Source organism: Bactrocera latifrons, unplaced genomic scaffold (genome assembly GCF_001853355.1).
Source record: "Bactrocera latifrons isolate USDA-ARS-PBARC rearing strain unplaced genomic scaffold, ASM185335v1 scaffold_117, whole genome shotgun sequence".
Taxonomy (NCBI): Eukaryota; Metazoa; Arthropoda; class Insecta; order Diptera; family Tephritidae; genus Bactrocera; species Bactrocera latifrons.
Genome location: NW_017534597.1, coordinates 222186 through 248693, shown reverse-complemented (window position 1 = coordinate 248693; position 26508 = coordinate 222186). Strand labels below are relative to the sequence as shown.

General features: G+C 32.8%; 1 protein-coding gene across 11 annotated transcripts in view; it reads left to right on the top strand.

The window, feature by feature from the left end:
- Positions 1-26508, top strand: part of LOC108978086 (uncharacterized protein ZK1073.1) — a 50933-nt gene that overhangs the window by 14040 nt on the left and 10385 nt on the right. For 5 of the 11 annotated variants that reach the window (XM_018948201.1, XM_018948200.1, XM_018948203.1 and 2 more), the window contains one exon: positions 523-582. The exons of 5 other annotated variants lie outside the window; for them this stretch is intronic. In XM_018948201.1, the coding sequence (XP_018803746.1) occupies positions 523-582 (60 nt within the window). Of the gene's footprint in view, positions 1-522; positions 583-10995; positions 11653-26508 lie in introns of those variants that run through there. One more of the 11 variants, XM_018948210.1, reaches the window with a different exon arrangement.

The window sequence follows — 26508 nt, the reverse complement described above, 5'->3', positions numbered from 1 at the left end:
AAATAAAAATGTACAATATTTGCCCATACTGACTATTAAATTTTTCAGGTGGCTTCCGGGCCTACTAAATGTTATCGTATTGACCCCAAATTTTAACTGTTTACTTTAAATATATAAAGGAACCAAATTCTGGCCGGGAAACTGTAATATAAACGCTTTGAAATTTCCCCTTACAAATAAGGACACCCCTAGTATGTATTTTTAACTGCTTTGCTTAGCGATGTAATTATATTTTTCCCGTTCATATATGGTTGGGTGTGATGGAAATAAAAATACATATACAGTATACCTACTTGCATAGTACGTACTGAAGGTTGATCCAAATATTTTCTTCATCCATATTTCATTTAAATATTTCCTCATTTGTATAATTTTTAATCATATATGTATGTAAATATTTACCTATGTACATATATGTTTTGGTAACTTTTGTACTGCTGTTCCCCAACTTGGCTATTGTTATCTAATGAAATTCTATTGTAAATCGGTAAATTTGTTTAAAATTTTCTTTCTGTTTGTTAGGACGAAACTGCAATCTTCTGCCAGCCACTTCATCATCGCACTGCACATTGGGGTTTTGCTGTAAGCTTTTAACCAAAAATATTACAATTTTTTTAAAAATATTTTCTTCTGAATTTGCTTTAAAGGCCATACCCAATGAAATTACAGTTCACATTAGCTACATATTTTCTTCGAAAACAATTTTAACTGTATTTAGGAATATTAATCGGTTATCGTTTTAGTGGGAGTTAAACAATATTTATATTAATGGTCTTATAAATTTAACTCGACAAGCAGACTGATTGACAATGAAGTTATTTCAAAATTATTATTTCTCGACATAAAATAACTTTCACTAATATTTCAAATATATTATTCTAGAGATCCTAAAACCTAAATCGAGATAGATATTGGGTTACATACATATATTATATATAAATATTCAGGATGGCGAGAAAAGCTGAAATCTGGGTGATTGTCTGTCTGTCCGTCCGTGTATTCGTCCGTGACTTCAGTAAAAATTGCGATATCTTAATGAAACTTGGTATGCGTGCTTCTTATCGGATCACAAACAGTTTTGAAAAAGTGGGTGTGACCTCACCCCCTAACAAGTTTAATGTACATATCTTCTAAACCTCTTAAGCAATAACAACCAAACTGCTGAGTACAAATTGTATAAGAATTTCCACCGACAGTGTGAAATTTTTTTCATATTTCTATGTCACAGTGCAAAAGTGGGAGAAATCGGACTACAACCACGCCTACTTCCCATGTAACACAATTTTGAATTCCCTTAGATTCTTTCACTTTCCATTGTATAAATCTAGAAAGGGAAAGAATTTGCACGAATAATGTCTTTAGAATATGCCATCTTATGACCAAAAAAATTTCTCTTGTATCTATTCTTGTCTTTTGACCGAAAATATTGATCAATGTATGGAATATACAATTGAAATTCAGAGAGAATCCTTTTCTGGCAGTAGTATCTCTGTATATCAAAAATGGGTTAAATCGGGTCAATACTATCTTGAGCCCCCATAAACCTAATATAAAATTTTGCGAACTTCTGAGTTATTTTATGCTGGATATATATGGCAATATTTTACTTATCTCAATGAAAACTGCAGAACATGTTTTGCTCATAACAGTATATCTTTGTGCCTAAATTTAATTGGAAAACTTGACTTAACCCCTATATAACTAATATCAGGATTTTCAAACATCCGGCTGACCTTTTTCCGTATGATTGTATGTAAGGTACCTTAGTGAAACTCAGGGGACATGTTTTTAGTATGTGGCATGATATTAGTTAATAGATAAAACCGGGTCGATGCTATCCAACTCCCATATACTACATACGAGTATAAAAATTTTCGTTTTTATACCCTGAACAGGGTATATCAAGTTTGTCACCAAGTTTGTAACACCCAGAAGGAAGCGTCTTAGACTCTACAAACTATATAAAGTCGAGCTGAGTCGATTTAGCCATGTCCGTCTGTCTGTCTGTCTGTTCGTCTGTCTGTATATATACGAACTAGTCCCTCAGTTTTCAAGATATCGTTTTGAAATTTTGCAGACGTCATTTTCTCTTCAAGAAGCTGCTCACTTGTCGGAACGGCCGATATAGGACCACTAACACATACAGCTGCCATACAAACTGAATGATCGGAGTCAAATGCTTGTATGGAAAACTTTCACATTTGACAAGATATATTCACGAAATTTAGTATATATTATTTTCTAAGACAACAATGTAATCTGCGAAGAAATTGTTCAGATCGGTTAACTATAGCATATAGCTGTCATACAAACTGAACATATAGTTACTAACAGAAATGCGCCTGTGAAGGGTATTTAGCTTCGGTGCAACCGAAGTTAACATTTTTTCTTGTTCTAAAAAATCTTATGGTGAATATGTCGGATCCAGCTCAGCTTTCATTATGTCTTGTTAAACAAATTATGCTTTTAAAACTTGCAATAACTTCGACCAATTAGTGTTTACTATATATACAAATGTATGTGTGTATATTTCCATTTTTACGGTTTGTTTTGATAATTCTCGTTGTGAATCTATTTCTGTCGACAAAATGTAAACAATCTCAAATAAGCTATAATAAGCTTATTTATATTTATTTGCATTTTAATGACAATAAAAATGAAAAAAACTTGGATGCTTAGCTATATACGTGCATACATATATAGTTTATTATATATTTGTATATAAAAGGCAGAGCAATGTCTATAGAAGAATACTTAAAAAGAAGGAAACGCCTCGCCCAACTTTTTTATCATTTTAATCTAAGAGTAAGTTGCTACACTTAATTAATTTAAGTGTTTTTTTATTCTTGTCAAAATCTACATAATTGTAATTCAAATAATTGTATGTGTGTATGGTCATAAGTTTTCTTATCTTCAATGGCTGTTATGGCTCACATTAATTATTTTGTACTAGTACCCGCGAGTAGAGCATCGCTCAATTAAAATGTAATAAATATGTACGTATGTATATACATAGAATATACATATAAATATGTATATGTACTTTATGCATGTACGAGTATTTTCATATTTATGTATGTTTGAATGTAAGTACATATGTTATGCAGCAATGAGCACATAAATTTATGGTGACGTCCAATTAATTGAACCACCGGTCAGCGATCAGCGCTTCAATACTGACGTAAGCGCATAGTTATGGTTAATATTTGTGTATGCTTGTAATTAAAAATATACATACATATGTAGATCTAATTTGGGTGGAATTCAATTACTATTACCAAATAGAACTAAGTGCTTCATTATCAACTCGTACTTCATCTAGCATAGCCACGATTGCTATGACCGTCCGGTACACGGTATTTTTAGTATAATAGAAAGAGTTGTGATGAAGATAGTATATATACATACATATTTACAAAGTATATAAAAGGTGAACCTTTTCGAATTTCTAAAGAAAGAAAACACAAAAACTTTAAATTTAATGGAAAATTTCTATTCTCAATCGAAAAAACATTCTAGGGCATTTTTTTTTTTGAAGATTATCTCATTCAAATGTTGGCCGTGGCTACGTCTCAGATGGTGGTGGTGGTAATGGCGCAAAACGTGAAATTATCTGCTCACTGAAGTGTTCTCTCAGTAAATCCATGGATTAATGCGATGTGTGGGAAGTGGCGCCGACTTTGTGAAAGCAAATGTCGCTGAGATCACTAGCTTCAATGTCAGGTGTCAAATAGTCGGTTATCATGCCGCAGTAACGGGGTTATTGTTGGTTGCGTTCTCATCGCCATTATATTTCAAAAAATATGCATCTCTGCCTATCGGTCCACAAACCACACCAAAGCGTTGTTTTTTTCTGAATGAACTTCAGATTGCTCTTCGCCCCAAATGCGGCAATTTTGCTTCTTTACATACCCATTGAATCAGAACTGGGCATAAACTTTTTCTTCTTTACTTCACATATGTATGTAACCATCAGTATGTTATACAAATGCGTGAGGAACATCTGTGTATTCGCTATCAAATACATTATAATACAATAAAACATTTATACGCCTAAATAATATACATATGTATATACATATATTTCAGACGATTCAAATGAGATAATAGTGTACAGATACACATATGTATGTATATATATACGTGCCTATTCCATATACATACTAACACAATTACGCAGCAGAGTTTATACGCCTTTTGCACGAAAATTTGTGCGGAAAGTACGCGAATATAACGAGCAAAATAAATGAGCGATAAAGTGAAAAAGTAATAAAGTAAGGCGAGTAAGACATCGACGACGTCAGCAAAACCATACAATAACAATAAAAAAGCAAACGAAAAGCTGAGCTGCTGGTATGTGCGTTAGCGGCGCATTTTGGGGGCATGGCAGAGCTTTTATTATTCTCATACACATTGACAAATACATACACAAATAAATATGTACGCATTATGACTTGAGTGAGCAAAGATTTTGCGCATTACAAGCCATATAGGTGAGCTTTCAAAAAGCTTTACGAGAGTTATTTCGGCATTTTCATGTTTTATAAATATGTAACTGTATTACGATACCTGTGAGCTTACACAAATTGCGTTAATATATTAATTATTATTAATTGAGTGGAGATTTTACTTCAACTTAATTTTTGTATTTTAGAAAGTTTTTTTAACAGGTTAACGACTATTTCTAATTTTAAGACCATTTTAGGGCACTTGTTGTTAAATAAAATGTTTTAAGCATTTACCATTAATTTACAGCTTTAAATATGTATTTAATGTACCTATATGTTTTTAACAGAATTTACTCATACGCACTGCCTAACTATTGAAGAAGTGTGAATTTTTACAGTTTTTAGAATTTTGAATATGTAATTACCTATCTTGTAACATTTTTTATTATTTTGAGAAACGAATTTTTTTTTTGTATGTTTTTGATATTATATCTAAGCATTTTGAAATTTCTTGGTTTACATATTATATAAAATTTATATACACATTTTTATATTAAGTGCAGCATATAAATTTGTTCATATACACATATTACTATAAAAAAAATGTTTAATTTGTTTCAATTTAAAAATGTTACTTATAAATCTCCACTCACTAACATAGTTTCATATATGTATATAGACTAATAATTTGTTTGTTCCCTTGCTATTCTTACAAGTCTGCCAATTGTTCCTTTTCTTTAGTATTTACCTTTCTTACTACGCCTCCCTGCAGTTAGTTTGTCTTAAGCAATCAAATTTATTGCTACACCTTTTTCTTTGCTTAAGCTCATATTTCTTTTTCATTTTATTTGATCTGTCATTAAGTACCAATAGACGCTCTAGAAGCGACCACAATACGCCATACCGACACACTTGTATTTTCAGAATATGTATATATTAATGTTTCGATGTCAAAGCAAACAGCTACGAGGTTTGTTCAAAAAGTATCCCGAATTTTGTGTTTCTTAAGAAGGTGTTTATTTACTTATTCAGGATTAAATTCTATTTTGTCTTCCTCCCAAATATATTGCACTTCTGCCAGCGTTTTTTCCAATCCGGAAAGCACCCATAAAAGTATTTTTTGGTGATCTTGTTTAGCTTCTCCTTCTATGAAGTTTTTATTTTCTCAATCCTAGCGTACCGTTGTTATTTATGTTTCGTTTTTCGCCAAATATTTCCGCACAAGCAATGATGTGGGAGCAGCAGCGTTATTATGGCGCAAAAAGCAAACTTTATTCTTCCACAAATCCGGGTATTTCTGGTGGATTGCTTCACCCAAACTGTGCATAACTTACAGGCAATATCCTTAATTAACGGTACGACATTTACCACGAACTCATGATGCACGACGCCCCTGAATCGAAGAAAACTGTTAGTAGTTAAGGAGTTTCCATTGGGATGATTGATCTTTGGTTTTCATGTCATAGCCATAAACCCAATATTCGTAACTGAGTTCAACAACTCCAGTGTATTGCCAACGCGACGCTGTGTTTGTTCGAAAGTGAGTAAAAATGGAAGACAAACTTAAACCCGTCCAAGCAAGATAAGTAGTAATCGAAATCGAAAATCGAATGCACGTAGCGCGCGAAAATTCAAATTCGCGAAACTTTTTGCACAAACCTCGTATGTACATACATATACATAATGCACTATATATATGCATCACTCGTCGATATTGTTTGAATCCAGGCTTTTCTTGGGCCCAGACTGACCTCACTCTTTACTTAATAACTTTTTTTGTTAACATTCATGCAAAAATGCTTTTCACTTAGAGGAGAGCAAGGCAACAAATGCGGTTTGTACCTTTTCATAACAATACTGGTGAACAAATGAAAATATAATACATTTGTACAAATGCAGATAGTATATCTTTGGGTGCGCCTGAATTATGTTATTAAAATACAAATTATAATCAACAGCTGTTATTTCTAAGGATCTGATTGTATTCTCTACACATTTTCGGTGCGCATATATATTGTAATTCATGCTTGAAGAGAAAAGTAGTCAATGGTAAATCTTCTTACTTCGGAGATAGTATAATGTGTTTCAATTATCTGCTGTCTAGAAAATTTTTTACAGCCAGAAACTATGCTATATATTTTTAAAGCTGGCTTTGCACTTTCAATTTTCTGATTACTTGGATTAAAATAGTATAATTTCGACACAGTACTGTAAATATATAAAAAACAAGAACGGGTTTCTTACAAGGGTGAACGATTTTTATTCATGCATTAACTGAATGTAACATACATGAAGAGGCGGATCCAGAGTAAAATTTTTTGGGGGAACTATATAATTTTGTACTTGTAACTCAAAGGAAGCTTGATGGAAATTATATATGTATGTGTAACTTTTAACTTATGTGGTTAAAATCTGGATGTTTCAATTTAACAATTTTTAATCGAATTTTTCCATAAAAACTAGAAACTTTAATTGCTTAAAGTGATTTTTTTGCTACCTTTGGATAAATACTAATAGAAATCAGCACTTGCATATGTGATTTTCCAATATTTGCTTTATAACTTATGAAGAATATTTTAAAAAAACTTTGATCATGTTCGTTTTATGCTCCATATCTATCCGCTTAAACAATGTCACCTCAGTTTTGGTGTAACCGAAAGGAGCCTTGTTTTGATCAAAGAAAGGGCAACATAATGCTGGCCCATATGATGAAACTTAAAATATTGTATTGATAATATAATTAAGAGAACTTTATTAAAAACTTTAAGGAAAAATTAAATTGTACTTGATAAACCTTTATAGTACAATATATTTATGATATTTAAAAGTGTAATAAGAGATTTCTAGTTAGGCCTAAAATGGAAACTTGAAGAAGAAGGATAACATTTAACTTTTGTTTATATATTTTCAATATAAATAAATTCTTTAACCCTTGTTCCAACAAAGCCTTTTCGCAATATATACCTACATATATCTGTAAACGTAACCGTAAGTAAAGTGTTGGGCGGAACTCATTAAACACTATCCTATAATTACTACCGTACATAACAATGAAACCGTCATTATAACAAAAACAACAATAAATGCTTATGTAAAACAATCATTTGTACATAAGTAGATATCTGGTTTGTGTGTAAGACAACTTAAGCACGCAGCGGAAAGTGAACAAAAATAAAGTGACTTTTACATTGTTTTCTCATTTCTGCTTTTGAATGCAATGATGAAAGGGAAACTAATCGAAAATAAGCAAAACAAATAAATAAAGAAAAGAAAAAAAAATATAAACAATTGAAAACAAACTATGCAACCACATAAAAAAAATATATGCAATGTTTAGTTACAAAGCCCACTCACAAGGACGAAGGGCAAGTTCACAATGTGTTTCGCTTGGTCAATGACAGCCAATAATAGTTGGTATTCACCAATAAAAAAACAATATACTTACATTTATGTGTGGCTAGATTAACAAAAAAGCTTACAATTACAAGTGTGTTTGGGTATAATGGCTTAAACCACAAAATGATATATCTCTGGTTATCGTTTGTAGCTTAAAGTGGTAAAAGAAGTAGGGGAAATGGTTGAGCTAAAGACTTCAAAACTGATAGCAAAGTGTTGAAAATTTGAAAAAAAGGAACTCACAAACAAATAAATAAAATATAATGCAATAATATTTTATTTAATATTACCCATACGCCAACAATTACCAATTTAATAAAAGTATTGGCGAAAAAAAATTTATATTTAAAACTCCTACACGGCGTATACGTAACATTTAAAAACACTGTTTATTGCTCGAAACGGATCGAGTTTTAAGAGGGTATTCTAGTCTAGAGGATCGAATTTCGAGCTTTTTTCCACAATTAATAAAAAAGAAACACTCGATATTTTTGCTGTCCATTTTTTATCATTTGTTTATTAAACTTAGAAGAGTACACAAAATAAATTTCAAAAAATATAAAAAAAATGTTTTCAACGAGTTGTACATCCTTAGAGAAAAGGGCGGAAAAAAGAGCCCGTGTCCTCATCGCCATGATTTCTACCCTTGTCGTTATCTGAAATATAAAACAATGACAGATTCTTAATGAGTACGAATGTCGCTATGTTATGAAGGAGCAAAACTAAAAAAAAAAAATTTCCATAAAATGGCGGCTACTCAAAAAAAAAAAGGTCGATTTTTTCACTAATTTAAATTTCAATTTTGTCGATTTTTTTTTCAATATTATAAATTTCAAATTTTTATTTTTAGTTGCTTCTAGTGATAGAGATATAAATATTTAAAGAATATTCATGCCAAATCTCAAATATATCGATTGATTAGAACTTCAGATATTGTGGCTCCGCATCAAAAAAAATAAGGAGTTTTGAAAAAACGCGTTTAAAGTTTTACGTTAAATTTCGGGCAGCGTAATAAATGATAGTTCGTTCAACCGGTCTAGTTGCCACGTCACTAAAATGGCTACAACTTTAAAAATAATTTGAGTTTTGAAAAATTTTTGAATATCAAAACTATGGAATTATGAAAAGAAAAATTTCGATTTTTTCAAGTTTCTAGACTAATATAAATTTTATTTCTTCTACAGTTGGCAAAAATCTATAAAAATTTGATACGGTGAAAACAGTCGAATACTAATTTTTCACTTAATGCTATAGTCTTCATTTCAATTATCTGCTCGTATAAAATATACCTAGTTTGGTGCAATCATTATGAATAGCATGGGCATACATAAAATATTTCGCATTGTCTTTTTTATACTTCTGACGTGGGCGTGAATTACCATGAAATATTCCCTTCACCGCTAAACTTGAAAGCTCTGTACATATTAAAGCTTTTCGCTGACACTTCTACATATGTATATAAATTTCACCGGGGTAGTGAGTAGCAACCCACGCACTACGAAACGGAAGCAAAAGAAAATTAATAAATTGATGTGAAAGCAAAAAATGTACAAAAACAAATGCGGATGTTTACGGGTGTGCGACTCTTATATGTAATAGTATGTTTGTGCTGTGACACTGGCACACATTAGTGATAGAAAAGGAAATGGAAGACCGAATTACAATCATGCCGGGTAGGAAAATTAATTAATAACATGGAAAAGTTCTCTTTTTCTTAGACTTGGAGATATTAAAAATTATAATTTTCTGTTTCACTAGTTTGCTAGTGGTATATTTTCCAATAGGGAGTTCACACGAGGCCTTAGGATTTGCAAAATTATTTTAGTAAAAGTAATTTGATGAACAAAATTGTAGTCATATTGGGTAGTCGAAAAAGTCTTTTCGTATTTCGAATCAAACTTCAACTTATTTTTTATAATTATAATAATAAATAAATATATTTGTATACCATTTTGGTCGACCACTTTTTGCTATTTTTTTGCTAGAGACATTATTCCATCAGTGTAATTCAAAATTTCGAAATTTTCGGAACAAAATGGAGCGAACCGTCTCCGCAAACTTCACAAATTTCCTTGGTGGATTGCATGGCATTCTTCTCTTTTTTTTCAAAATATTGCGAATTTCTTCATTATTTTCAGTCATTTTTGAACAGTTGTAACTTTTTTTCAACCTCCCCGAATTTCTTCATTTTTTTTTATTACATGGAGCTTAAATTCTCCTTTCCAACACTCTATGGCATGACACAATGTGATTGGTAGCAATGGATACGACTGCAACGACATCTATTGAAAAAGATACGAAAAGACTTTTTCGACTGCCCAATATTTACAAGGTCACAATTACAATTGCTATAAAAACGACATAGTATGCTTATATTACAAAAGTTTCGAAACATTATATTTACAACAGTAATATTAATTTTACATATAACTATAATAAAGGATTTGCGTCAGCCTTGTCTGAATCAACAGCACAAAATACAAACTAAGTCCCATTATCAAGCCCGCATTTCGACATCACTTATTTCCTACTGGGTGCTAATTCCACTCACATTCTTGTAGCATACTTTTAAGCGTTACATCACATACATACCAATGTACGTAACATACAAATGTATCGGTGTATATGTGTCAGAGAGTGCTGCTATTTCTGTTTAAGCTTAAAAGTTTGCGCTGTCTACGTGCGGACACACAGACTTTTGTTTGGGGATGATTTGGCATTTGGGCTCTGTGTGTAATTCTGATTCAATATAAGCTCCTGTATGTGACTGTAAAGCAAGTTACCCAAAAGTTGCAAGTTTAATGGTGTAAACTTTTTTCTTCAAATTGGAGTTTAAATTTGCACTTTCGTTCACCTGAGTGACACTGACACCAAAGGTTTATGGCATTTGTTGCTGCTGTTTATCCATCCATTACTGCTAGCTGACCATCACTATTTTATTTCTCCCTACGTCTGTTCGACTGTCCCACAAGCTAATGGCGCAAAATATTTCCCACCCATCGTTGGGCAAACGAAACCATTGCAAGAGCTTGAGAGCTGGCTGTGCGCTATGTGACTACATAAATATTCGGCAGCCTGCCTGTCTTGGCGCTTACGCTGATATGCGGTGCCTGATAAGCGACCAACTACTGTCAGTTGTTACTCAGCATTCGTTGGATGTGCATGTTAGTGCGCTTGGAAATCTTTGAGAGCATTGGAAATCACTCAGTTGAACATTGCAACCGAACCATAATTAATTTTTACTAGAAATATTGAGAGAAACGTTTTCTAAAAGTGAAATTAAGCCAGACAAATTTTAATTATTTTAAAAGCACAAGAAAAAATAAAACATTAAATAATTTATAAAATAATATATCAAGCATAATTTTTAAAAACTAACTATTTTTGAAAAAGGAAAACTTAACGTAACAACCGCAGCATTGCAGTGAAGGGTGAATTAATTAGAATTTCCTAAAACGCAATTACCGTAAAGTACTCGCGCCACAAAGGCGCTTAAACGCTTGAACGTTTTATTACATTCTCAGTCTAGTCGTGGAAGGATAACATCTAAATTTGAAAATCTCTACTCGAAATAAATTGTATTCAAACCAACAATAACAATAAATTTGAAATTAATTTATAATTAACACGCAATCGCCAAGCTTTACTGCGCCATCACACCATCATTATCATTAGCGCATTTGCGTCTTCGAAATTTCTAAAACCCCAAATAACGAAGCATCATCTCATTATGGAAAAACACGCAACTCCGAATCACGCTGCGGCTGGGCAGCATCATCAGCATGGCCACCACCCGGACAAGATAAGCGTAAGTTTGTGGCACAAATATACTAAAAGTGTTCGCTCTGCTCACATCTGATGCAGTAAACGTTTAGAAAATGCTCACATTTGTCTATCTACACACTCGCCCTTCTAAACCAACCAAACATCAAGTCTCGACCCACAGCCACCCGAGCTAAACCCCCAAATCATCTGTTTGGTTAAGCGTTTAGTGTCCAACTACTTCAGTGGCGAGCTAAAATTATTTACATCGTTTTCACACATATACCATCATATTTTATCACACACACAGAGAAATATGTGTATATACAGCCGTTCTATTTGCCGTTAGCAGGCACCTTCGCTTGCTCAGTTCAGCGCATCCTTTGTCGACGTTTTATTACCTGTATAGAATGCCAATGACTGTGAGCACTCTGAAAGGCGTTCAGTTCACGCAGCCACGCTCTTTAATGGCTTAGCACACACATACATATGTATATATAAACATCATGTAGATATTTGTATAGCCTACTGCTGTTTATAAACAATCTAATCTCCGTTGGCTAGCGTCTTTGCTTAATGCGCTCATTTATGAAATGGCTTTTTTTTGCTTCATCAGGTTTGTTCGCCTGCTTTTGGTGTGTGTTTGCTTTAATAAATGGTTTGAGAATTTTCTCTTTTGTTTGTTGAAAAATTACAGTAATTTTTTATTTCACATATTTAAGTATTGGCGATTTGCTGGTAGCCAAGCTGGTCTGTCTTTGGACATTTCACTAAATTCGGCAACTTTTAGAAGATTGTGTATTGTATTACTCCGTATTACATTTTCGCTATCTTAAGCTTAAATTGTAGCTCAAATTACTTCGAAAATTTAATTAAATGCTTAAAATTTATCAAGAGTCTGGTTGCTTGATTTTATTTCCACCCGAAAGTAGGAGTATAAAACAAGCAAAAAACATTAACGACAGTTTGTATGGCAGCTATATGTTAGAATTATCCTATTTAAATTATTTCTGAAGCATTTGTAGCAATGTCTCGGTTAATAATATATGCCAAATTTTATCGAGATATCTTATCAAATGCAAAAGTTTTCCATATAAGCACTTGAGTTCGATCGGTAAGCTTGTATGATAGGTATATGATATACTTGTCCTATTTGAGCTATTTCTTCGGATAAAATGTGATTGCCTCAAGGAATAATCAATAAAAAATTTCGTGAAGATACCTTTCTCAAATAAAAAATTGTTCATACAAAAACTTAATTTTGATTGTTTAAGTCCAATGGCAGCTATGTGTAAGATATAGTAGTCCGATATCGGCGGTTCTGAAAAATTAGCAGCTTCTTAGAGAAAAAAAGGCATACAAAATTTTTCAGTCCCATATTCCAAAAACTGTGGGATAAATTTGCGTATATAAATATGTTACAAACTTTTAGAAACTTCATTACGGATCAACGGGGGAGAAAACGAAGTTCACATACAATTACAACAATTTTACTTGGAATAACTTCGAACTACTCTTTGATTAACATTAATTTTCGGTGGCTCATCAAAAAAATTAAGAACAAATTGCTCTTCATGTTCCATATGAACTTTCTGCCACCATTACTGTAACTAATTATCGCTGACGTTAAAACCTAAATGTGCTAGTCACTGAAGTTAACGTTTAAATGGAGACATAAGATATTCCTACATTTTACAATGCAGTATCGTAATATTTTAACGATTTAGTCACAATTCGGTTACAAGTTACTAAATTTCCTAAATTAAACTGTATACCAATAAGCAATTTATGAATTTTCCACGACGCTCGCTAGAGCAACTAATATATACAGGTATATACATATACGCGATGGTATCAAACAAAAAATATTACGCATAATTTACAAATTATTACGGTCTTTTGTCGCTATTTCGCAATATTTCATATTGCTAATCAAATGAAAAATGTTTGTCAACCTATTTCTAGTATATCACAATGTGTGTTTCTAAGCAATTATTTTTCATAAATTGTTTTCAAAACAACATGACTTGTTCGTGTACAGCAACACCCACCTTTCGCGCACTCACTTTGACCCTCCTACTATTGATAACTACCGGCATCCTTATAGTTTTGTTTGCGAAACCTGTCCGCTTCCCTAATTGGTCTACCGTCTTGTCGGCCAAAATCATTTATCATTGCCTGTCAAAGAGGCTTCAACACATTTATCATTGGAGGTATTAGTTATTTGTCGAATTTTCTGCGTGCTAACCTCACTTATCGACTTTTTGATTTGTAGAGGCAAAAGTTTCAGCTGGAGAAACAATCGTGGCTACTAAAGTGTAGCGCACATTATGGCTTTTTCAGAGTAAGTGAGAAGTACTTGGACTCCATTTCGTAGTGAAAACTTTAATTGTAGAATGTTTAAATGAGGAATATTCAAAACTTGTAAAGTTAGTTTAAAATTTACACTAAAATATGTTCCAAAGAGCATCATAAATCATCTTATTTTTCTTAAACCCTCCAACGAATCAAAAAACAATTGATACAAGTATTTTTAGACTTGAAAGTCTGTACCCTTTGTATCAGCAAATCGAAATAAAATATTTAAATTATTAGGATGCCGTCTTTAAAATTTACCAAAATCGAGTTATGCTCTTCTGTAGCTACTTTTGTACAAAAAAGGTTAACTAAACTGTTTTGTTGCATTTTAAGTGCTTTGTTTTCCTATATACATGCCTACATATGTACAACAATTAATCATACATACAATCTTACATATATTCCCTAAATTTACATTGCATTGCTTGAATTTAAGAAATAAAACATATTATTGTTTCACAGTTTTTTCACTTCATTGAATTCATTTGCGTCATTAAGTTCATCAATTTAAATAAAATCGGACATTACATTAGTTTCAATTACATTTATCCAGAATAATGTCCGTTGCGCATCATAATTTTGACATCCGTTCCATGGGAGGCAGTCGAATACAACAATAAAACGAAAGCCATTTGCTTAAAATCATTTCCGCATCCTTTGGGTGGTGTCTGTAAGCTTCTGCTGTTATAAGCTTACATTCATTTTGTCTGCTTGAATTTCCTCTGATTTTGGCCTGCAAACATTTGGTTCTGTTTGCGACATTGGCCTTTCTCCCCCTTCTAAACACATACATATGTATAACAAATGCGCTTTGTTTAGCTCACACACACACACACTTTGTTGTACAACATATATACAAATTTATTTGTTGTCTAGTTTCTAGCTTAGGCACAATCATTTCTTGACTTCGCTGCCTTTATTTCGAAAGCGATAGTCCTTCCTTCCTGTTTTCTTTTCAGGCAAGCATTGTTGACGCCACAGCTTTCTGCCTGGTTTTATACAAATTATTGTATCTAGAGGCTATCAATTCGCCTTCTTCCCCATTTATGAGCTTAGAAAGTTAATATTATTGTTTTTGAACAGGACATGTATACATTAGTTGTTGTTTTTGTTAGATTTGTTTGTTAATTTTGTGGCTAATGGAAGAAGTAATATTAACTTGTTTTGATTGCTTTATTTCCGATTCTCTAAAGCTCATAGCTGCTTATATACGAATGCAGATGTGCCTTTTGAATATATTAAGCGGGTTGAAAGAATGACAGGAGAATAGTAGGAACAAAGAAATACGTTTGAAGGCGAGCTAAAGTGAGAAGGCGAACCAATTCCTTCCCAGGGTTTGGCGCCCACCACGTAAAAAACGCCGTCAATGAAAAGGAAACAACAGCTTCGGATGAGAAACCCCCCTTCTGATGACGACGACAACAAACGCATTAAGAATTACGATTTTAGGGCCTGCACTTGGAATGTCTGGTGCCTTAATTGGGAAGATTGACAAAGACTGAGCCGAGTATGTCCTTGTGCCATTTACTCCTTTAGTGGCCTTATAAAGGAGCGCAAATTTGGTATGAGATTCGTGGTGGATGAACGATTACTTAATATTTTTTTGTTTTTAGAATTAGATATAATTTTAAGCAGAAAAATCTTGCTCATCCCCAATCACCCTTTTTCTTCTGAAGATCGGCTACGGGGTCACAGAAAACCATAATTTTTAAAAATTAATTGCAGATTATTTAATTAAATTTCTGAATTAAATTTCTTATTTCTTATATAGAAAATGTTGCTTTGTAAAAATTTAGTAAAAAAAATCGTTTCCTTGTTGCAAGTGAATATAACCTTACTCTAAGGGGAGACAATTTCATATTTTTGATACCTTTACAGTTGACCTAAACCAGTAATGGAATAACACTTATGGACCTTTGATCTTACATTTGATTTCTTCCCTTTCAATAAAACCTTGCATAGCAAGTAGAAGCATTAAAGTTTTTTGACAAAAAAACAAAAACATTTTCATACGACTTCTATCCAACACAACAATATATCCGTATAACTGTGGCCATCAAAGTTGGTCGATATTTCTTGTGGTTACAAGAATGTGGAATTGCCTAATCTATGTATCATAAATCGAAAAAGTTTGCATACAACTTTATTACAGCATGCTTTCACCTAATAGTATGAAAAATACATTTGCCAATGTATGTGTGTATAAATCATTCACCATATTATTGATGCTTAACATCTGTTGTAACTTGTGTATGATCCAATTTCAATATTCTCTAAGCTACATATTGGCATCAAATATTATTCTACGCCATTCAAATAGTATGTGGGATTAATATCGCTAATAACATTGATGAATTCTATACAACAGCGACAGTTATAGGCCATGCTTCTGCTACTTTACAAAGCTACCACATAAATGTCATTCCCATATTCCATATTCAACAGTCTCCATTGCTTTAGAACGCCCACTAAGAAACCAAAAAATGTTTCGAACTTTTCGATGCACAAACATATAATTCCTAATGTTTTCTATGAAAAATCGTTATCGTACCCAGAAACTTGGACTAAACGCAAATGTAGTTACACGTAGCATGTAAGAGCTCGTAAACTCGATTATGAACTGCTCCGGCGACAGTGAGATGTGATATGTTTGTCCAAATTATTTTACTGTGCATATGATAATAACGCAGAAGAAGAGAGGGAGAGTGTAGAGTGTCTCGAAAATGTCGCACACGTTTATTAATAAAAAATTATTCTTTTTCTACGAAGCTTATGAAGCATATAGAAAGAAAATATTTTATGTACGACAGAGTGTATGTGTGTGTAGATTTCAAGTATTTCTTTAATAATTCCGTGCTGTGGTGGGACAATAAGAACGTGACTATATTTTTAACTTAAATACAGATGTAAATGAAATAATAAAAAAAAAATTATACATATATGTATGTATAAACACATTTATATTCAATACTATATATTGACGCGTTATAATAATTCGTCTGAATGTGAAATTTTGTTTGTATGCGTGTTCAATGCACCGATCGATATTTCCGTTAATATTAAACTTAATTTTAATATAGTGACGGTCGTGGTCACAGGCATGGTGTGAGTATGCCAATAATATGACAGATATTTATATTATTTTWTATATATATATTAAAAAAATACTTGTTGATAGCAAAAACGTGTCGAAAAACTCACTAAGTATTAATGCAGTAGGCGATGGTGCATTATCGTGGTGCAAAAATCAAGAGTTCTAGGCCCACACCACCTCGTTAATCGAAGAAAACTGTCAACATAACTTTGATTTTGGACCTGCTTTTTCGGCCAGTTCATCGTCTGTTTCCGTGTCGTAAACATAGATCCAAGACTTATTGCCTATAATAATATGTTTTATAAACTCGGAAAGCATTATTTCACAGGCGTTAGGCGATGCTGTTTTTCGAAAAAATTTAGCGATTTCGGAATCAATCGTACTTTTACTTTCCGTAAACTGATATTACAACGATGGCAGTAAGATCTCTAACCAATTCTTTTATTCTAATGACGCGTTGATCATCAATTAAGATTGATGGTCGTCCTGGACGTAGGCCGTCGTCGACGAGTTCTCGACGCTCTTTTAATACATTGTACTAATAAAAAACACTTGTTCGCGACAAAACATTATCCCCGAAGGCATGTTAACCGGAAATTTGATTCCACACAAAGAATTTAATGAAACTGCTTTGTTGATCGTCGAATGCACTTTATGTGCCTCAGATAGACAGGCGTATACTAAACATTAATGATTATTGTGATATGACATTTGGCTTAGATGTCACTGACAGTCCAAGACAAACCAAGAAAAATTATATTTCAACGCATGGGTTTTCGGGCATAATTTCAAATAAATTAGTCTTACTATTGTTTGCCCACAGTTTATATGATGAACAAGTTTGGTTTTTCAACGGCGAATCCGATTACAAATTTTTAATTATGAAATAGTCTACAATAGTCAAGTGAATTGAGCAAATTAATACAGGCTTTAAAATTGCCATTTTACATTAGATCGTATTTAAAGACGTAGTAAAATAATTATTTAATTCTGATCCCAGAAAAACCGATAGATAGGTTTAATATTTTATTATCTTTAAAGTTATATATACTCCTCTATTTTATTCCGATACATCATATCATTTATCAAGATAAAAGAAAATACTGAAAAAGTAATACAAAAAAATGCTGAATTTGTTTTAAACTTAACCGATAAAAGGCGTAAACAAAATGGAATAAAAAGAGACATGTTTTCAAAGACAAAATTATTTTAAAATTGTTAAAAAAAACACAAAACAAGGAAAAGTAAAGCAAACAAACGCTTTATGATTGCGAAAACAAAGTAAACGAAAGGCAATGCCCAAATACAAGACACCAAATGAAGCAAAAAGAAATAATATAAAAAACAAAATAAAACGAGATAATAAAATCGACTGTGAAATGCGCGCCATTAAATTGTAAAAAGGCAGGGTGAGCGATGTTTAAGCTTAAAACATCTTTCATTGAGGTCAGTGAGTGTAAAAGTAGGGAGAAAAGGTTCTAACAAAAGAATGAGGCAAGTCAACTGCACACTTTACGTGCATGCACACACACATGTATGCGCATATTTGTAGTATAACATTAAGTACGGATTATCGTAACATGTACTCACGAACTATGTGTGTACATATTTACTTACATATGTACATAGATATATCGGCAAAAGTGCAGCTCACATTGTACTAAAAAATCTCACACATGTCTTGTATGTATGTGGGTATTCAACGTATGTGCCTGCAAATGAAGTGTACACTCACTGGCTAAAATCAGCAGCAACAAGCCGCAATGCCAGTCGCCACATTGTATTGCACTCATATGATTGAATGTAAGTAAGCTATGAGAGAAGGCAACAGCTGCACACATACATATGTGTATGCTCTCCTCATCTAAGCAAGCTTATGCAGATGAGTCCTTTATTCACGAACCCCTCAGACGTATGTTTTTTAACCACAAATCTTACCATGCCATTTGTCTGCCTGCCTTGACGTGCTACTGTTCATTTTGCACAGAGAAGAAGGACAAGAGAAAAATAGAACCGTAATGACTGACGCTTCGTTGCGTGTATTCATTGTGTCGACTGTTTTGCTTGTACTCTGTGTATTGCAAGTGAAAAGTGGGCGGAGAGGGCTGCGAAACATAAAGTAACATAATAAATGTAACAAATTAGTATGCCCATATTAGATATTAGGTTTCGAAAGTAAAGTTTGAAGTTAATTATGTTTGTGGTTTTAAATAACTTTGACATAAAGCTTCTTGTTGAAGAGAGATTAAAGAGGAAGGTTTGATTCTCAAATAAAAGAAAAAGGATCTTTATTTCCAAGTATCATTTTTCAAACACGCAAAATAATTTCTTATAAATATAATCTCTCATATTATTTTTATGCATATGGTATATTAAGTACCACATGACGTATGCGGAACATTTGAGTGAAGTCTACTATTGAACTTTGGTATTGTAAAATATTCTTTCACCATAAATATGAGTTACCCCTGTGCAATTTATGCTTTTAGCATATATAAATTATAACAAACAATTTAAGTAAAATATTTACATACAAAAATTTAATCATTAAAATTTCGATGAATTTAAAACTCGATCTGTTTGTTTAATTTTATTTTGTCTATACTCATGCACAAGTTCCCATCATATTGCTTTCGCACCGTGGTATGTAATATCAGGCGTAGCTTGTTCCGGACTTCCCTGGAGATTTTTCCATTTTCCGTCACGTTATATGTATACAGTAATGTCACTTGTGGCATTCTATAGTATGCGTGCGTCAATGAATATGAACATTTTCAATTACACTCTTCAGCATGTACGAACACGTAAAGGGAATTAATTTTCTATTAACTATTGGTTTGCGAACAACGTTTCAAAGCTATTGACGGTTTTATTTTTATACAATTTCGTTGTACTAAAAAAGTGCGTTTTATAGGATTACTCTTAAGTGGTTAATAATTTTCAAGCATCAGATGTCAAAATAACTACAATTTTATATAAATTATCAATGCTTGAAGCGATTAATGTCTTAATCTTAAGATCTTAAATTGACCATATCAATAYTTGAAACATATTTACTTCTTAAGCAGCCATCATGGTAGAACTTAATTTTAGCCAGGGACTACAATAAATTATCACTGCATAAATTTACAGCACGAACATCTATTTTCATTAACATATATTATGCTTGTAATTTTTATATGTTTATGCCTTAATTTTTTTTTTTTTATTCTATTCATGTAAGCGAAAATTAGAATTACTTTTTACATCTTTTGCACTCATAATCAACACCAGACCGGTTTGCAACCGTGTCGACATTTACATTTTCATATGTGCAAACCCAAGAGGATGTATACCTGCATTTACTAGATATATTATAGATGAGTGTTTAAAGGGGATGTTAGCATCGAATTGCAAAATGGTTAATCTTCTAATAGTTGGAAGCTCGTGTGTATTTATAATGTGTGCAATTTTAGTAACTCAAGCGTGAATTTTCGGTGGATATAAAGTGAGCTAATGCATGTATATGTATATATATTAGCTCTATATACATAAGTAAACATATGTATATATATATATATATTAGGTTTTTACATGTATATGTACGCATATGTATTAAGGTGGGTAAAAACAATCATTCGCGAGAATGGATAAATCACTTTTATGAATTCTCAGTAATAATTTTACTGGGTACTATATTAATTTTAAAGGAATGTTTTTGTGGAAAAATTTAACCTTACAAATATGTCAACAGATATATATGTAATTTATTTTTTAAATTGTAAATAAGGAGCTTGTTTACGTTGGATCCTTGTTTTTAGGGCAAGAACTGAAGATATTTGCAAACAGAAAACACACTCACAATCAACATGGAAAATAACGAACAGAATTGTATACACACATATATACATATACGCAATTTTCAGAAATACACTCCAAACATGTATACATTTATGAATTTCAACGGCTAAATTTTATATGTGTGCCACGTTGTATGTTACTGCGCAAAACAAACTTTCGAGCAAAAATAAATTAAATATTGTCGGCTAATAAAGCTAAATCTTCGGTCAAAAGTTTATAAATGCACATGTAAACAAAATGAAATCAATTACTTTAAGTCGAAGTTGTAGTAGTCTCATTAACGCGTACGATGAAGTTTTGGCTTGATAATTTTTTTAAATTTTCTACCGAAATAAACTTTTTAAATTTCAACAATTTATATCACAAACAGAGATTCAATTTCAATTTCTTGTATACAAATTTATTTCATCGAATATTATTGCAAAATCAACGATGAGGCAGGAATAAACGAATTTCTGTGCAAGTCTTCACGTCGTTCCAAGCTATGTTTCGGATGTTCTGCGAGTACATAACGAAATATATTCATTTTCGAATACTTACAAGCTGCACAGGTTATATTTTTATTTAAAGTGGTTCAGAGATTGTAGCGTTTTTTACGCCAATAATCTATGCCAAACTTTGTAAAGATATCTTGTCAAATAAAAAGGGAAGTTTGTCAGTTTTTATGGCTGATGTATGCTATAGTAATCCGATGTCAGCGGTTCCGACAAAAAAGCAGCTTCCTACCGATAAAAACAAGATACAAGATAGATCCAAAATATCACATTGGAAAGATATACTTTAAGAACGATTCAAAAGAAATATTCAAGAAATCCGGCTATATCTCTCTTTATTAATGCTACTTCTTTTGCGCCATAAAACTTTTATTTCTAGCAAATTATACTCAAATAAGTGAAATAATATAAGATCTGCGTCATCTTGAACACAGTATATTAGTTGTCAGAAACATGTGTGCTGTCAAATTACTTAAGCGTATTATCATATCGTTCATTGTTACAGATCTGTTTGAGTGATCCAAAGCTATGTTTGTCTCTTATTTAATTTAATTGTTGTTTTCATATATATTTCTTAGCTATTGTGCTGACATGGTTTAATTGATTTTCAATAAAAGTGTCAATGGCAGCAACAACACGGCGCAAGCAAATTACAGCCCGAGTACGCTTGTAAACGTCAGTCACTCGCGAAAACGCGTTCAGTGACGTAATTGTTGCGCTTTGGAAAATATGCGAAGCAAAAGCAAAATTAGATTGCTGTCAAACGCATTTGAAATGCGACCCCCACTTAACGCTAATTAAAACATTTTAACAGCTAAAAATATCTGCGCACAGTCAACCATAGTAGTTTCAAATCTTTCTATACATACTGTATTGTATGTCCTATATTTATGCGTGTAATGCACATAGTGTTGACCAGCTAAATGGAACTATAAGCAAGGGTTTCAAATTCTGTTGGTCCAATGGACATCGAGATTCAAGTTGTAGCATTTTTCGTATTTTAACAATACTTTCTTAATTAGCGGTTATAATCGAGTTTACAACAACGCGCCAATCGTTCTTCTTTTTCACTGTTTGGCGCCAATTGGAGATTTAAAATGTACCTAGATCCTTCTCCAACTGGTTTTTAGCTCATCGACTGCGGCACCCGTCGTTGCCAATAAGTAAAATTCTATAAATCTTTCGCAGAACCTGCCTCTCTAAAACTCGAAACGTCGACATATCAGATGTTGTCATCGTCCATGCTTTTACACCATATAGCAGAACGGGGATGTTGAGTGACTCGTAGGGTTTGCTCTTAGTTGGTCGAGAGAGAACCTTACTTCTCAATTGTCTACTTAGTCTGAAGTAACACCTGTTGGTAAGGGTTATTCTGCGTTGGATTTCGAGGCTGACGTTGTTTTTGGTGCTGGTTTGAAAATAGGCGAAATTATCAACGACTTCGTTACGACAGTTATAGCTGTCAACAGTGGCGTGGGAGCCAAGTCTCGAGTGCGACGACTGTTTGTTTGATGACAGAAGACTCTGCTCTGCAGATCGAGTTATTTTCTCCAGAAGTAGGTTGAAGAAGTCGCACGATAGGGAGTCGCCTTGTCTGAAACCACGTATCGAACGGTATTGCTCAAGGCTTAACAATTCCTCTCTCATAATTCCTTTTAAATAATATTCAAGTACTAAAACATGTATTATATACTGTATACACATATTTTTTGTAACCTTATTAATGAATATGACTTATAAAAAATCTCTGAAATCAATGTTATCTAAATATTTCAAAGATAATTTATTAATTGTTGTATTGGGAACATATTTGGGAGAACCTTTTCTGTCAAATAGCGTAAAAAAAAATAGCGTTAAGGCATAATCAAAATTTTTGGAAGCAATTTAGCAATATGTGGTTAATGCGTCACTCTCACCTAGCCTAATTTTACTGATCACGTTTTACACTGATTGCTTCAAATATGTATGTATGTATGAAATTACCTTACTTTGAAAAAGTTTAAGTCTGATAACTTATGCCTAATTTCATGACTTTTTTGAAGGGTGGTTTTTTATAGGGAAATTAAAATGAATTATCTGGAATATTTAGAGTGTTTTTATTTACATATTGAAAATTTAATACTTTATTACTATTATTATTGTCACTCGAAGTTGGAACCTTAAAAAATGCACGTGGCTGGCCCGGGTGATTTTGGCTCTTGATGTTATCTGAATTCTATTCTTGATTATTCTTAATCTATAGACATGTCATTCTGGTCGGAATTATTGAAGTTAAATTTCAGGGGTAAATAACAAAATGGTGGACTTTGAAAAAAAGTATTTTTATTTTAGCAAAGAAAGGGTTGTAAAATGAAAACTTAGGGGTGGAAAAAATGCTCGTTAGTTCCGACGAGAACAGCCTGTTAAAAAGCAGTCGGTTTAGTTGAAAAAAGTTAGGACTCGGGCGTTTAAAGTTCAACAACTCCAAGAGAGAGGACTCCGAGGCGCTCTAGGAAACTCGTTATAACTCCGAAATATTTCGATTTTCTGTCTAAAATTTTCACAGTATATTCGCAAGACATTGTACTTTCAAATTAATCAAAAAAAAAGTTTTCGATTTTTTGAACCCAAGTTACCAGACTACTGCCTTAAGCTACGTTGTCACTTTTTTGCCCTTTTTGATTACTGTAGCCATAATGTCGATTTAGTTCAAACTGTGTATAGATAGGATTTGGCAGCGAAAGCCAAAGATATTTAAATATAAATTACAAAAAATAATGCTCACAAACCTGTATAACGGAAATCAGTGAAAATTCAAGGGAATCAGTTAACAAATTTAAACCATACATTTGATTCGATTGAAATACCTTTGATGTTACCAAGAAAACACTATACAGTATGGTAGACTTACAGTAAAAGCTACTTATATACAATATGTACATACTTATATAATATTAAATGGCATGTATCCTCCAATGAATTACGAAATTGCTTGCCACTTGCAAAACCCACATCTTTGCTCAAGTCTTTTGCTTTCTGTGTTCTGTTGGAAAATTTCGAATTCTACAATATTGATTTATTTAACTTTGCCAAATAAAGCACAGCGAAATAATGTAATAAAATATTTGCAACAAACATAAATAAATATATATATTTACTGGTGTGCAGATACGAGTATATAATATTCGATGTGTCTTTCAAATGTCGTCTCAAGCTATATATTTACCTTAGTTGGCACGTACACCTCTGGAGTACTTTTAAATGCAAACACATGTTTGTACAAAAATACAACACTTTTATGGAATGCTATTTTAGCTGTATACTTTTATTCTACAATGTTAACCTATCAGCTCTAAGGCTAGGCAAGTATTGATAAAGGCTGTAAGTATTGATAAAGGTAAAGGAAAACGTGTCACTCTCTGCTGACGCACCTTTATTCTTACTTGTGTTATGCGTATTTATGTTAAGTAACAAGTGCTGCTTTTGAGTGTTTTACTTTTTGCTCGCTCATCGCGTTACTATGACTACAGTCTTATCTTCAGTATTTGTATATTTTTTAAATTTTATAAGTGCCTTTTTTCATTTAATTTATATTCTATGACGGCAGATTCAAGTAGAGGTACTTGTTTCGAAAGCCTTTTTTTGACAGATCTCGTGTGAGTCGTGTCAAGCTGTCATGTTATTTTTGTTCAGTATTGTTTGGCATTTCACCACAGAAAAACCTACTCCTTAAGAACGTTTGCAAATCGTTCAACTTTGTTACGAAAATTCACGTTCTGTAAAGAGTGTGTTTCGACCGATTGCAGATTCAAGAGCTGCAATTTTATTCAGAAAAAAAACGCATACGTTTTGCACATACTTGTGTTCATATTTTTAGTATAAACATACTTATATAAGCTTTATTACTGCTGTTGGAGCATTAAACTTTTCTTGCGTATCTTTTGACAGTTGAAAGCATTTACCATGTTGCCTTGTATTATAGACAATTAATGCTGAACATTCGTATAAAAGCTGTCAGCTGAAGAATGCTTAAAGTAAAATAACTGAGATTTCCGAATTGATTACAACTTGAGGTGAATGATTGAAAAGCTAATAGTAGGGTGACCAGAAGTGTAAATTTTTGGTCATGTGATGCGTTCATCCACAGCTGTTAACGATTAGAATATCAAAAAGGGGATCATAAAGATAAAAGAGACTTTCAACACCCTTTGGAATTGATTTCTTACATTTTGGAAAATTTTGTCAGTGCCGCTAAATTGCTGCTCAATAATCATATTCGCCTTGCTGAGCCTTTTTCTTGTTCGGGAAACCCAAATATCTGCTCCAAAGAGCCAATTGGCTTATTATTCATATATATATGTATATATTGTTATAGATATCGATAACTTACTTTATTTATTGAAGGATAAGAACTATAATAAAGATAAACCATGCGTCTACATACATGCATTGCTGTTTTAAGCAGCAGATATCCATTGCGTATGAGCAATATTTGATGCTATAAGTTTATAATATTCGGTAGTCGCTAAAGTCCTTTCGTATTTTGTCAATAGATGTTGCTGCAATCGCATATCTCCAGTGAAGCCAATAGAAAGGGCTTAGGCTTCCATCAGGACAACGCTAGACCACACACATCTTTGACGACTCGGTAAAAACTGAGAGAGCTCGGTTGGGAAGTTTTGATGCATTCACCTGGAAATTATTTTGCAATATAAGTTTTAAAAGAATTTGCCCAACACAAATTTCTTTTCAGTAGTTATAATCATATAATATTAAACGAGACTTCTAAGAATTGATATTTGAATGCCGTTGCAACAATGAATTATATTCCATACGTATATACACAGAAAAATATTTTGTATGAATTTGGTCAAACAATTTCTTACTCGAAACGTCCTTCTCCCATCTCTAACCACAAGGCAAGCGCAATTATAATTCCTTCAGCTATGTACATGTTACTTGATTTCTTAAAGGCTAACTAAAAATTGCGTGCAAACTTATTTTGCTTCGTGTTCACACAACTCGTTGAATATCGCACAGAAAAGTTGGGCAACACGCAGTACACAGCGTCCCGGTTGGCAATAGCACATACTTCTTCAGTTTTGTTGCATTAGCTTGGCTTCAACACACTGTCACG